General features: G+C 44.0%; 1 protein-coding gene and 1 pseudogene across 2 annotated transcripts in view; one reads left to right on the top strand and one right to left on the bottom strand.

Annotated features, from left to right (window-relative positions):
• FBXO32 (F-box protein 32) overlaps window positions 1–13,594 on the bottom strand; it is a 35,416-nt gene that overhangs the window by 6,540 nt on the left and 15,282 nt on the right. For both annotated transcript variants that reach the window (XM_053247047.1, XM_053247048.1), the window contains exons 5-8: window positions 9,391–9,484; window positions 7,941–8,125; window positions 3,562–3,744; window positions 776–919 (exon numbers count right to left, since the gene is read on the bottom strand). In XM_053247047.1, the coding sequence (XP_053103022.1) occupies window positions 776–919; window positions 3,562–3,744; window positions 7,941–8,125; window positions 9,391–9,484 (606 nt within the window). The remainder of the gene's footprint in view (window positions 1–775; window positions 920–3,561; window positions 3,745–7,940; window positions 8,126–9,390; window positions 9,485–13,594) is intronic.
• LOC128325477 (uncharacterized) lies at window positions 1,857–1,965 on the top strand (annotated as a pseudogene).

Genomic DNA, 13,594 nt, shown 5'->3' on the forward strand with positions numbered 1-13,594 from the left:
TTCCAAGTTTTCTCCCTGGCTTCTCCAAGATAGGGCTGAGAGAGATTCCTGCCTGCAACCTTGGAGAAGCTGCTGCCAGTCTGTGTAGACAAAAATGAGCTAGATAGACCAATGGTCTGACTTTGTATACGGCAGCTTCCTATGTAATCCCAGGCACCATAGGAACAGAGGAAGCTGCCATATACCGAGTCAGACCATTGGTCCATCTAGCTCAGTATTGTCTACACAGACTGGCAGCGGCTTCTCCAAGGTTGCAGGCAGGAATCTCTCTCAGCCCTATCTTGGAGAAGCCAGGGAGGGAACTTGAAACCTTCGGCTCTTCTCAGAATGGTCCCATCCCCCCTACGAAAATATCTCGCAGTGCTCACCTGTAGTCTCCCATTCAAATGCAAACCAGGGCAGACCCTGCTTAGCAAAGGGGACAATTCATGCTTGCTACCACAAGACCAGCTCTCCTCCCATGGAGCCTAGAAATTTAACTGTTGGGCTAGACAAAGATATTCAGAGGCAGGGTTATTAAATACAAAAAATCTGTATTTGTCCCAGACAGCCCTATTCTGTTCTAAGTATGTTACTTGCACAGGGGATAAAGAGCAGTCCACTTACCCTCCCTTGCCACAGTACCCATCACTAAGTCTAATTGTTTTGTCAAGTGTCCATTGCCTGGCTCCTGAATCCAAAGAATATTGGTCAAGGCCTGAAGTAACTTGCCTCCTGCTCCCAAACTTGAACATCCAGCCAGAGATGCAACCATCAATGGATTCCGACCACCTACCTTCCAGGACAGAATATGGCAGTGTCTGCAGAGCTGCAAAGTATCCCCATACTGCTCCTTCCTTGGGTAGCATTTCACAAGCTTGAAGTACATCTTCTTCCAATCCAAGTGCCCTTTATCTGACAAGATTAGCCGTTTGCGAATCTGAAATATGGAAGATACCATAGAAGTGCAAATCTAGAAGATACTTCATGGGCTAGTTAGTATAGTCCACACCACAATGAAACAAGATCCAAAGCCAAGCCTAGTGTCTGTGGGATATGGTGTAAACTTAAAATTGCAATCTGTGTCCGCTTAGCACTATAAATTGGTTGCAAGGCCCATAAATTGGCATCTAAAAATGGAAAAAATGTACAAGACGACACACAAAGATGGAGATATTTATTCTGAAATTTTCTTAAGGCTTGGGTCCCCTCTTATTTTGGAGCAGATCTGGCTACTGAAGAGGAAAGTAATTAAACTGAATGGTGACTTGTCTCTTTGGCTATAGAAACGGCACAAGTTTCATCTCTGGATCCTCCACAAGATATTACAAACTTGCTTAGGGGAGCTTGTCAGACAACTGATGTTATAATTTATGGAGTATTTTCAGAGCCCAAGGCTAGTCTGGGGTGAAACTAAACAAGAACCTGGCCTCATTTTAGTTATCTCTGTTGCTTCCTAGGTTAGGAAGTTTCATCATTCAGAGTGGGAAGAGGCAGCTGTGAGTGGAGCCCTGAATTGTTTGCTCTTCCCCCTCCCCTTCTGCAGGTACAAGAGACCACTTGGAGGCAGAGGTGTGAGCCTCTTGGCCAGAGCACAAAGGCTCTCACCCCATGCCCTGAGATTTGTGTGGCCATGAGAAAAACTTCTTAAATGCTACCCACATGGGGGAACTGGAGTTTAGCACATGCTTGGAAGAGCAGAGGACTGGGGTAGTCGGGGGGGGGGCAACTATTTCTTGGGTGGCGGGCAGAGGGAGATATGCTAGTGGATGTTGGGCAGGCCTACAGGGGACAACAGTCTAGGCAACTGAGGCTGTTCCTTTTTCCAGCTTTTCTCCCAATCCTGCAGCTCCAAGGAGTTCTCCCTCAAGTTCTCCTTCTACGGCCACACTACCCTGAACGCGCCCGATCTCGTAAGCTAAGCAGGGACAGGCCTGGTTAGTACTTGGATGGGAGACCGCCTGGGAATACCGGGTGCAGTAGGCTTATTGGAGAGGAGAGCTGGTCTTGTGGTGGCAAGCATGACTTGTCCCTTTAGCTAAGCAGGGTCTGCCCTGGTTGCATTTGAATGGGAAACTAGAAGTGTGAGTACTGGAAGATAGTCCCTTCAGGGGATGGAGCCGCTCTGGGAAGAACATCTAGGTTCCAAGTTCCCTCCCTGGCATCTCTATGATAGGGCTGAGAAAGATTCTTGCCTGCAACCTTGGAGAAGCTGCTGCCAGTCTGTGAAGACAATACTGAGCTAGCTAGACTAAGGGTCTGACTCAGTATATGGCAGGTTCCTATGTTCCTATTAGGGTTCTGCTGTTGAATGCCAGGTCAGTAAGTGCAAAAACACCTCTCATCCATGATTAAGTTGTAGATGAGCATGCTGAGCTGGTATGTGTGACCGAGACCTGGTTGGGTGAGCTCGGTGGAGTGCTCTGCCCTTCAGGTTTCATGATCCTACAGCAGCCCTGCCTTGAGGGTCCGGGAGGAGGAGTTGCAGTCATCTAATGCATGTCCATTCCCCTCTCTGTACCCTTGCCCTTCATGGCTAGCAACATCTGCCAGGGAAGGAACAGGTAGGTGGTCGGAGCCCATAAAAAATGCTTCACTAAGGGAGGGCAAGATGCCATCGAGCCTCAAGCAGGCACCGGTAAGACCACTATTTTAAAAAGCCCTCCCTTGATCAAGATTGGCCTGGTTCAAATCTTCCCTTTTTAGGCAAGGTGATGGAGCGTGTGGTGTCTGTGCAGCTGCAAAGGGTCTTGGATGATACAGATGATCTAGACCTTTTTCAATGTGGCTTTGGGAATGAAACTGCCTTGGTCAGGGGGAGTGTGTCCCTGTTGGTTCTGCTGAACCTCAGCAGCATTTGAGATCACTGAATCCTTCTGGACTGCCTCTCAGATATTGGGATCAGGGGGTGGTGCACTGGAGAGATTCCGGCCCTTTCTTGGGGGAAGGTTCCAGAAGGTGGTGCTGGGGGACTTCTGCCCGACTCCTTGGCCTCTGGGGTCCTGCAAGCCTCAGTATTGTCCCCCATGTTGCTCGACATCTACATGAAACTGCTGGGAGAGGTCACCAGGAGGTTTGGACTTGAGTGTCATCAATATGCAGATGACACTCGGCTCCACCTTTCTCTGACATCGGATCCTAGGGAAGCAGTGGATGTCCTGAACTGGGGGCTGGATGTAGACTAGCACAATGAGGTTAAATCCAGACAGAGGTGCTGCTGGTCAGTAGAAGAGGCAATCGGGATAGGGCAATTTAATCAGCTCTGGGTGGGGTTGTACTCCCCTTGAAAGAGCAAGTGCATAGCGGCTTGGGGGTGTGGCTGGACCCAGCTCTGCTTTGGGATGCACAGGTGGAGGTGGTGGCCAGGGCTCCTTCTTCTATGTTAGAGCTGTTCAGACATCTGAAGACGACTATCCTATCTTCTCTTCTCCAGGTTAAACATACCCAGTGCTCCATCAACCTCATGGGACTTCGTTTCTAGACCCCTTACCATCTTGGTCCCACTCCTCTAAACCCCTTCCAGTCTATCGACATCCTTCTTAAAATGCAGGGCCCAGAACTTGACTTCCTGCTGTCTGTTACCTGTCTGTCTGTGAAGTGGTAGTGGCAAAGTTTTTTCCACAGCAGCCGGTCCTCACTGAGCACCTGAAGGCCTGGTGCCACTTGCCCGAGACTCACAAGGTCTCTCCCATCTGTTAGCCGTTGCATTATGTTCAATTGTAGACACAAGGGCAGGTCTGTGAACGTCAGCCCTTTAAAGGCAGGCTGGAGCGGGGAGGAGAAAGAGAGCAAATAATGATGTGAGACAATGATGGAACACACACAAGTGATTTTATCCAAGATTTTTAAAGTAGTGACCAACAAGTGACTCCTATTTCAAGAGCAAAGATCAGTGCCTTACATGACATGTTCGTGCTTGCAACCAACACCTACTGCCTGTCCAAGGGTATAAGTTTTCAGTGTATAATCTTTTCAAGCTTTATTGATGGCTATTTTAATTTGTTTTATACAATTCAAGGTTTGAAATTGTAAACTGCCCAGAGATTATATATAAAATATGTATGGTTCACTAAGCAGATAAAAGCACACTGCATATGCTCAGGGGCATTCTCATTTCATATATGCTCTGACACCAGAAGTTTGTTCCAAGGCCTGGCTCAAATTGTACCCTATTAGGGAGTTTTCTGGAACAGTCTTGGGAAGGATTGCAGTGCAAGCCTCTACTCCAGGCATCCCCAAACTGCGGCCCTCCAGATGTTGCTGAACTACAATTCCCATCACCCCCAGCTACAATGTATTGTGGCCGGGATGATGGGAATTGTAGTTCAGCAACATCTGGAGGGCCGCAGTTTGGGGATGCCTGCTCTACTCCATTTACAATATATGCTACTTAAGGTTTTTGCAGATCTGTTCACCTGGTCACTCATGGCAAATATGTATTGCTTCCAGGTAACTAGACAAGGGGGTGGGCTGGAAAAGCACTGGTCCTTCTACTTTAGGGCATCTATACACCACAAGGAACTAACATAGGTCTGTGTAGACAAGCGTACAATTTTCTTGTGGGTGAGGACATTTTGTGGACTCCTTTGCAAGGCAGGTCTACTATGCATGTGTCCAACACAACATGGAGATTTTAGGGCACAATCCACTGGAAAGATCCTTCTACACCATCCGCACTGACACAAATGAAAGTTATGAACAATCCATTCATGCAGATACTTTAAGAGTCGAAGTGACACCTAATTACAACAGTTGTTTCAGTGAGGCTGGTGGTGGGCTATGCCTTGAGATTGCCTCCCAGACCAGAACTCAGGAATAAGTGTGTGAAATAGAAGTAAATCCATAAGCTACAGTATCCTCATTTTACCTCCACAGCAATCCTCTGAGATTGAGAATGCTCTAGAGAAGCTGTTGAGCATAGATTTGCATCACCCATGTCCATACCAATGCACACTGCATGCAATGCAGTCACCCCAGGTCTGTTTCCCTTCCAACAGGGGCATAACGAGGCTGGAGTGGGCCCAGAGACAAAATTTTAAAATGGGCCCCTCGCTGATACACACACACTCACTTCACATTTGACTTGCCTGTGGGGGCCCCCTCGCAGCCACCTCCCCTTGCCTAATGGTAGTTACGCCCCTGCCTTCCAGTATTGCCCCACAGCACTAACTCAATTCACTTTGTTGACAAACTAAGAAGGCTTAATGAATTCAGTTTAAAAATGGAAGTTCCATGGATTTAAGGAAAACCAAAACCTATCAGTACACATGCAGTCTACTGTATGGGCATATCCGAGGACAATACATGTGTTTGTATTGGCTTAATATCCATTTGGCGTTACAAATGTGGGAATTTTAACTTAGTGAAAATGCTGAGAATTCTGTTAGTGATCCAAATCCTCCTTCTAGAATGATAGTTCCCAGATTTCCCTGGAGAAAGGAAAAGACTACAGTATTAACAGTGATTTTAGGCTCCAATCCTAAGTCTTACTGAACTCTGTGGATGCTATCCAAGTATGCACAGGACTGCACTGCATGTCTGTGGAATAGATATGTGCTTAAAGGAAGCCAGTTTCACCTCAATAAGAGCCTGAGATCAAGCTAACTGAATAAACCCTACACAAGGCTTGTGACAGTCCTCCAATTCAGCTTGCTGTGGACCATGTGATGTAATCCTTGGAGGATTCATGGCTATTGGAAGTGGTAAAATGAACAGAGCATAACTGTCACCACTCTCCTCATGGAGGCACAGAAGTAAGGTGGCATCAATTCAGCCCAAAATAGTATCCCGCCAGTGGCTGTGTGTATAAGTTAGGAGCCCTTTTGGGACAGGGAACCATTTTCTTTTACTTTTTGCTATGTAAAACACTCAGAGAACCCTTTTGTGTTGAAAAGCAATATTTTTAACAATATCCTGAAGACATATACCCAGCCCCTGGTGGCGCAGTGGTAAAACTGCCGCCCTGTAACCAGAAGTTTACAAGTTTGATCCTGACCAGGGGCTCAAGGTTGACTCAGCCTTCCATCCTTCCAAGGTCGGTAAAATGAGTACCCAGAATGTTGGGGGGAATATGCTAAATCATTGTAAACCGCTTAGAGAGCTCCGGCTATAGAGCGGTATATAAATGTAAGTGCTATTGCTATAGCTATATACTGTATTTACTTGAATGCAGGACTAGTCCCATCCCCCTCCAGACTGAGGGGTCATCTTAAATTCAAAGTCCTCTTCCTTTTGGATAAATACAGGTATTTGTGTGCGCATTAACACACATATGTATACAGACAGATAAATATAAATATAAGGAGAGAGTCTTAAATTCAGAGTTGTCTTCTATTCGAATATCTATTATAAGGAAGAGGTGGGATAGTTCTCACTCATCATCATCATCAACTCAATTTCTATACCACCCTTCCAAAAATGGCTCAGGGCGGTTTACACAGAGAAATAATAAATAAATAAGATGGCTCCCTGTCCCCCAAACGGCTCACATTCTAAAAATGTGAAAATTTTTATGTTCTCATGAAAAAGAACATCTGACAGGGTATCTAATTTGGACCCAAGGTTTTAGTTTGTTAATTAAAATGAAAACTGGGTTGTCCTGGATGTATATAAGAGGTATCAGAGTGGCCAAATTATTTGCTTAATACTTTTAAAGACAGTTGAGTTTTTACTGTTCCATGGAACGAAAAGTTGCACTTAATAGCTCACAGTGGGTACAGAAAACAAGAACTGCTCTGTGGTCTCAGCTTTTCCCAGTGCTGTCCAAACATTGCTTTTTTAAGAGAAACAGCCCAGGATGGATTGGAAGAGTGAGTTAGTTTTCATTTCTCCGACAGGATTTTGAGTTTTTACAGAAAGTCACTGAAATATATGGCTTGGTAAATATTTTTTCAAGCTTATCCTTTCAAATCTTGGCTATTCCAAAACATGATTGCCTATTCAAATATGGCTGAAGCACTTAAGTCTGTTTACTGTAAATGGCTGAGAGCCTGCAGTACAGTTTGTTTCACTCTTCTTCCTTGCAATCCCTGTCCACATTTTTCAACTGCTTTTGCTGAAGTTTGGCAAGAATCTTCTTTACTGGTGACAGTAGAGAGGGTGTTTCGGACATTGTGCTTACTTCAGAGCCAAGCAGCAAGGAGATCCCTTGAAGCCGTTTCCATGAGATCATCCATTTATTAAGGTCAGGTGCTTACAACACTCTTTTAAATCAGGTGTTAGTATTACGATTATTTGCCACAGAAGACTTGTGCCCAGAAATTAAAGTTGTGTTCATGTCCCACAATGCACTTCACATTCCCTTAGACTATACAGAAAATTCAGACATAGTACTGACGTTGGAAAACCTGACCACTTCTCTGTTATGGATTGTAGGAAGAGATACAGAGGTTGAGTTCACACATTAACAGAGGCAAGTATGTATAGAAGAGCTGTTGGTTCCTTCTGGGTGTGAGTTCCTGCTGCTGTTTCTGTGGTGTCAGAACCCAGAAGTGTTGGGTGGAGAACACTGGTGACCCACCTCAGCCCAACGTGGGTGAATGGCAGGCCAAGGTGGGTCACCAAAAAATATTCTCCACTCAACATTTCTAGGCTCTGAAGATGCTGAAAGGGTAGCAGGACTGGGAGCCTGCGTGCCCAGTGGGGAATGGCAGCTCTTCCATACTTAAGTAAGAGTTAACATTACATGTGAACCCAATATATATGAGAGAGAGAGATTATAAAGGCTATTCAAGTAATCAGGGGATGCCACAGATTAAGAAGGAAAGCCACTAGAAAACCATTGATATTTGATGTGGTATGGCAATCAAAAATGGTGGTAGTGTACACATGTAGCCAACAGAAGATGTAGCAGCACATGCAAACTGCAACCAACTTGCCTTAAATAGGTGCTATAAGGCTACATGATGAAACAGTGGTATTATTTTTAAGCTTCTAAGCAACAGGGCAAGACTCTTGCTTACCCGGGTGATTTGGATATTGTTCAGCTGCTGCTGCCAGTGAAGAATCGTCTCCATTCTGTGGACCCACATGTTGATGTTTCCAACCAGGACAGACTTGCCCACACTTTGAACCAGAGTGCACAGGGATGTATAGAGTGTCTGGAGCAATTCCTTTATTAGCCTGATGTTCTGCTGATCCTCCAGTACTTTTTGTAGGAGAGAGAAAATAATAAGATTAAGAATAAACATATCTATATCCCACCCTTTCTCCAAGGAATTCAGGGTAGCTGACAGGATTCCCCCCAACCCATTTTTATCCTCACAACCACCCTGTGAGGAAGGTTGGAATAAGAGATAACAACTGGGCCAAGGCCATCCAGTGAGGTTCATAGCTGAGCAGGAGCGTAAATCTAGGTTTTTCCAGACCTTGGATGCTGCTCTAACCACTACATCACACTGCCTTTCAGTGTGGTAAGCTGGAGAATTTCCTTCCTTAAAGCTTCCAAATAAAAGGCTGGACAGAGGCTCTCTTGGTGCAGAGGAGAGCCCTCTTCCAGAGAAAGTTAGCAGCTTTTAAGACCCATTTAAATTAATGGAGCTGACATTTGTCACGACTCATTTATCCCATTGATGGCTATTGGACTTATGCACCGCTAGCATTCTCTGGCTTGGACCATTCCATTTTAGGGAAAGGGGTTGAATTTTGCTAGAGATGCCCAACGTAAGGCCTGGGGCTTCAAGCATGGTTCTAATCAGAATGGTAAGCCTGTGTTTTGTGGCTGTGGCACTTCAGACTGCTGTAGGGGCTCAAAGGATCAAAAGGTTCTCCATAGAAGGGGAAACATCCATACAGAGAACTAACAGGTCCAGAAAGAAAGATTCAAGCCTAGCCTTTGCCCTGACATGTAAAGGGTTTTTTAAATATGAAAATAATCAAGGAGCATTCTGTCATGCTAGTTCCCACCTGAAGTAATACAGCACAGACACAAATTCATCAGCTCGGTAAGAATTGTGCCAGATTCACCCAGTATCCCAAATCTTTCAGGATTGCCAGCCGTGAAGAGCTGAAAATTTCTATATCTAGAGAGAGTGCACACTATAACTACACATCGTTTCCCCCATCCAACTATGTATACAACTTGAAAACAGATCCAATAATTGGCTGGGAAACTAATGGGACTTAAATGTAAAGTTGTCATCGAGTCGGTGTCGACTCCTGGTGACCAGGGCCATGTGGTTTTCTTTGGTAGACTACAGGAGGGGGTTACCATTGCCTCCTCCCACGCGGCGGTATATACATTTAACAATAAATAAATAAATATTGCTGCTGCCTGATATAGGTGTTTCCCAAAGTCTGGGAAACACACCAGCGGCGATGTGAATGGGCAACCTCTTATTTGAACATGCATGGGATTGGGCTATTTCTTGCTGGGTTGGTAACCCTAGCTTTACATTTTTATTTTTTGTTTACCTTTCTGCACTACTTTTTCCAAGATGTTCATGAAGTTTTTCTGGGCAATTCCACTCAGTGACGTGAGCTGGGACTTTGCTATCAGCTCCAACAGCTGTGGATAAAAATAAGACATTCAGCCCGAGAGTACAAAGGCACTTTTCTAATCTTGGCTTTCTGGTCACATGACAGAGTTCAGATGCTCGTTTGTTGCTTGGATTTTTATTTTAAAGATAGGCAGAAGAGCTAGAAAGGAAAGACAGATGCAGGAGCTTAAGTGATAGCAATCTAGCTTCTTCCTCTAGTTGGTTTAATTACTAAGCCAAGTCATTAAAACTGACAGGGGAGAAAAATAGATTGTGGTCATCTAAGCCGCTTTGCTGGAAGAGGAAGCATCATGACCAAAGTGAAGGGGAACCAAAAGAGACCGTCAGCGAGAATAACTTCCCCTCCATCACTGAGCGTTACTCTCTTCTACTGGTCCAGTTCAGATGTAACTATGGCTTGTATTATGAAGACAAGCCTTAGAGGTTTGCACACTCTCCTCTTTCTCCCTCACACTTAAGAGATTTAAAACTTCCACTTTTCATTTTGAACCAACTACAGCTTCCCATTAGGCCTAACTATATATTTCTCTTGACTGCCCTGTTTAAGTTGTCTTTTCTCCCGGTGTTTATTCTTTCTGGAAGCTACTGGATGACACACAGAGAAGGCTGCACTCTGCAGTGCAGTGCGAGTGTAGCCCAGAAGTACTTTCCAACTAGTTGTATTCATGCAGTCTGATGCCCTTCCCTACCCCAGAAAGCCTTCTGTGCCGTCCAAAATAGATATAGATATCCAAGATCTGCAAGCAGAAAAAAGTACTATTGTATACTTGGTGTATTTGTGTTGCTTGCATTTATTTTTTTTAAAAGGATTTGTTTCAATTTAGCCAAAGTTTAGGACATATGCTGTGGAAAGACTGAAATCTTAAAAATAAAGGGACAACAAGGCCCAGTGTCTCTGTGAGAGGATGCAACTGGCATCAAATATGGAATTCAGGGAAAGACTGCAGCTCAGTGGTAGAGTACATGCTTTTAGGCAGAAAAATCACTGATTTTTTAATTTTTATTATTATTATTAATTCGATTTCTATACCACCCTTCCAAAAATGGCTCAGGGTGGTTTACACAGAGAAATAATAAATAAATAAGATGGCTCCCTGTCCCCAAAGGGCTCACATTCTAAAAACAAAAAACAAGATAGACATCAGCAACAGTCACTGGAGGTACTGTGTTGGAGATGGATAGGGCATTTAATTCTTGGCATCTCCAATTAGAGCCTGGAAAGACTGTCTGAAGCCTTGGAGAGCTACTACTACAAGTCAGCATCGACAATACTAAACTAAATGTCTGAGCCAATGGTCTGACTCTGTATAAGCTGGCTTCAGATGCTCATGCCGAGGCACCTTTCAGAGTGGCGATTCTCTGTCAGAGCAGGGGAAAAGCAACTGGCCCTATATAATCCCAGCACAATCACCTTAAAGTGGGTATTGCTGGTGTCTACTTTGTGTCTTTTTAGCCTGTGAGCCCTTTGGGGACAGGGAACCATTTTATTTTTATTTTTTCTACATAATTGCTTTGAGAAATTTTGTTTAAAAGTGGTATAAACAATACATTAGAATGTCATGTAGGTTTCTTCATTTTGCCTTTTCCTTTCAAGTTAGAGCAAGCCTATTTTGTTTAGCTATCCATAATAATGCACCCATATTTCTCTCTCTCTCTCACACACACACACAGCTAGCCTATTCTACATTGTTTGTAGTAACCTAGGAGGGCAATAAAGGTGTCTTAAAATGCACTCTGATAAAAATAAAAATAAAAAAAGAGGCAAGATCTTTGCTATAACAGATAAATGGAACCTCCACGTACAGAGGTAGTCAAATATCAGAAACTGGAAACCAACAGGAAACTGCCACAGCTATCACCATCATGCCCTGTTTGTGAACCCTGACAGGCATCTGGCTGTTCCCTGTTGGAAACGGAATGATGGGCAGGTTGAACCTTGGGCTGATCCAGCAAGGGAACTCAATGTTAAAACGATTTAAGGGAAGGGGGAAAAAAAAAGCAGAGTCATGGGTCGAACTGTTTTGCCCAGTTAGAATAATGATAAGAATTTATCTGCTGTTATCAACATCATTCCATAAACTCAGAGCACAGTGGATGAGGAGGAAGAGGGGAAGTGGGAAGATGTCCCGTTTCAGCCACCTGCCCATTTTACTCAGCGCTGTCATCACCGTGTGACTGTCAGCTCAAGGCAGCCGAGTGGCCGAAAGTGACTGATCTACTCTTCTGTTTATCTTTCTGGCCAACTCTGAATGTCAACAGATGGCTCTTCTATGTGGGCATTCTATTAATACTTTGCACACCACATGATTGGCATAAAGCAAGAGACACAGAAAAAGAGAGTCAATGCTAATTTGCTAAGCCATCTAACACCAGGTAATAAGCTTTACTTCTATGACTCATCAATTTGGGGAATTAAAGGGGGGGGGGATGTGTGTGTGCACATACATATACAGGTGTGCATTTGTCAGACAGTCCGTAGGCTTCTAGTCTAGTTTCCTTAACATGCTAGGAATACATGCTCAGGGAAACGAGGAGTGAGATACTTTTAAACATGCAAGTCTACACTTGAACGGTATAACTTAGGGAGGCAGTTCCTAAAGATATACCACAGACACTTAGATTTTTCTGGGGGTGCCAGCCACCCCTTTCTAAGGTGCAGGTTCGAGTAACCCTTAACAAGGCCTTCTTAGTGGTGGTGCCTATCCTTTTGAATTTCCTGCCTCTTTAGGTTTGCCAGGCCTCCACTCTGTTGGCCTCCTGCAGACAAGTTAAGCTTCTGCTTTTCTGCTCCATGTTTTTCACTGGAAATATTTCTGACTTGGGACTTTTGGCTTGCTGTGTGTATTTTCTGTTGTGACTGGATGTATGTTGTTCATCAATTCAGTCTTATTTTATTAAAAACTAATTCTTAATTGCTAATTTTCAATGTGCTTGCCTTGAGTTCCAATTTTTGGAAGAAAAGCAGTATATAAATCAAATACAGTCTGAAGACTATATCACCTTGGAGCCTGCTCAACATTTGAAACTTCTCTAAACATGTTTGCTTCAATTAAACTTCTAGTGCTTAAAGCTGTGGAAGAAGCATCTTGCCCTGTGGTGTGGGATGGGAAAGATAACTTTTCAAATGTCAACCTCATTATTTTGAAGTGTCAACATTACTGCTGAACAGGAGAAGAATACAATATCACAGCTATCTTGAAGACAGTGCTGATGAATGAGAGGGTTTGTTATGATTCCTAGTCTGCCAAGTAAAGTTTCTTTGACCAAACTTCTTGGTAGCCTCCTGTAAACACTGTTGTACAGGAGTTCCCAACCTTTGGTCCCCAGATGTTGGACTACAATTCCCATCATCCCCAGCACAATGACCCAAGGTTGGGGGATCTCTGCTGTAGTGACTGGACTTCAAAATGCAGCCATTAAAGATCTCAGTTAACCAACGGCCATCTTCAAAAGGCCCTATTAATCCTAAGCTTTAACTCGAAAAGCATGGGGAAGACACTGCAAATAAGCCAGGAGTGCTAGCTCTTCATATCTTTCCAGGAATAAATCAGCAGTTTGTTCTACAGATCACATTAGTACAACCTTGATTAGTGACAATTATGAACTCCGATTCTCAACTCAAAGGTCATTTTTTTTAATTAAAGTGTCAGAGCAAGAGATGTACAGACTCAACACAGCACAGCTGCCTCCATTACATTTTTAGGGCAAGTAGACAACTAACCACATTTTTAATTACTAGCCCAGCTATTCGAGTCACAAGCACTCTAATGCTATTCCCCTAGAACAGTTTTCTATTTCCCCTTGTAAACACACACCTTCCGTCTCATGAATTCACTGCAAGAGCAAGTCATCTCTCATAACACATTACTAAGAGTGTCACATGGCCAATTCTTGCAAAGCAAGGAATGTGTCACCGTCGTCTGCCTATACAGAACACCTCAGAGAGTGAGCAAGACTGTCTAGAATGCGGACAAGTGGACAGGAGGAGGGAAGAAAACAATCTGCTCAGGCCTGTACTCACAAAGTGGGCTCACATCAGCTTTATTTCTTGACTCAGCATTTTGAGAATTAAAAACCACACAGGTGTGGATTACTCAAGCAGGCTTCTAGTCTAGCCT

The sequence above is a fragment of the Hemicordylus capensis genome, chromosome 4 (genome assembly GCF_027244095.1).
Source record: "Hemicordylus capensis ecotype Gifberg chromosome 4, rHemCap1.1.pri, whole genome shotgun sequence".
NCBI classification, from domain to species: Eukaryota; Metazoa; Chordata; class Lepidosauria; order Squamata; family Cordylidae; genus Hemicordylus; species Hemicordylus capensis.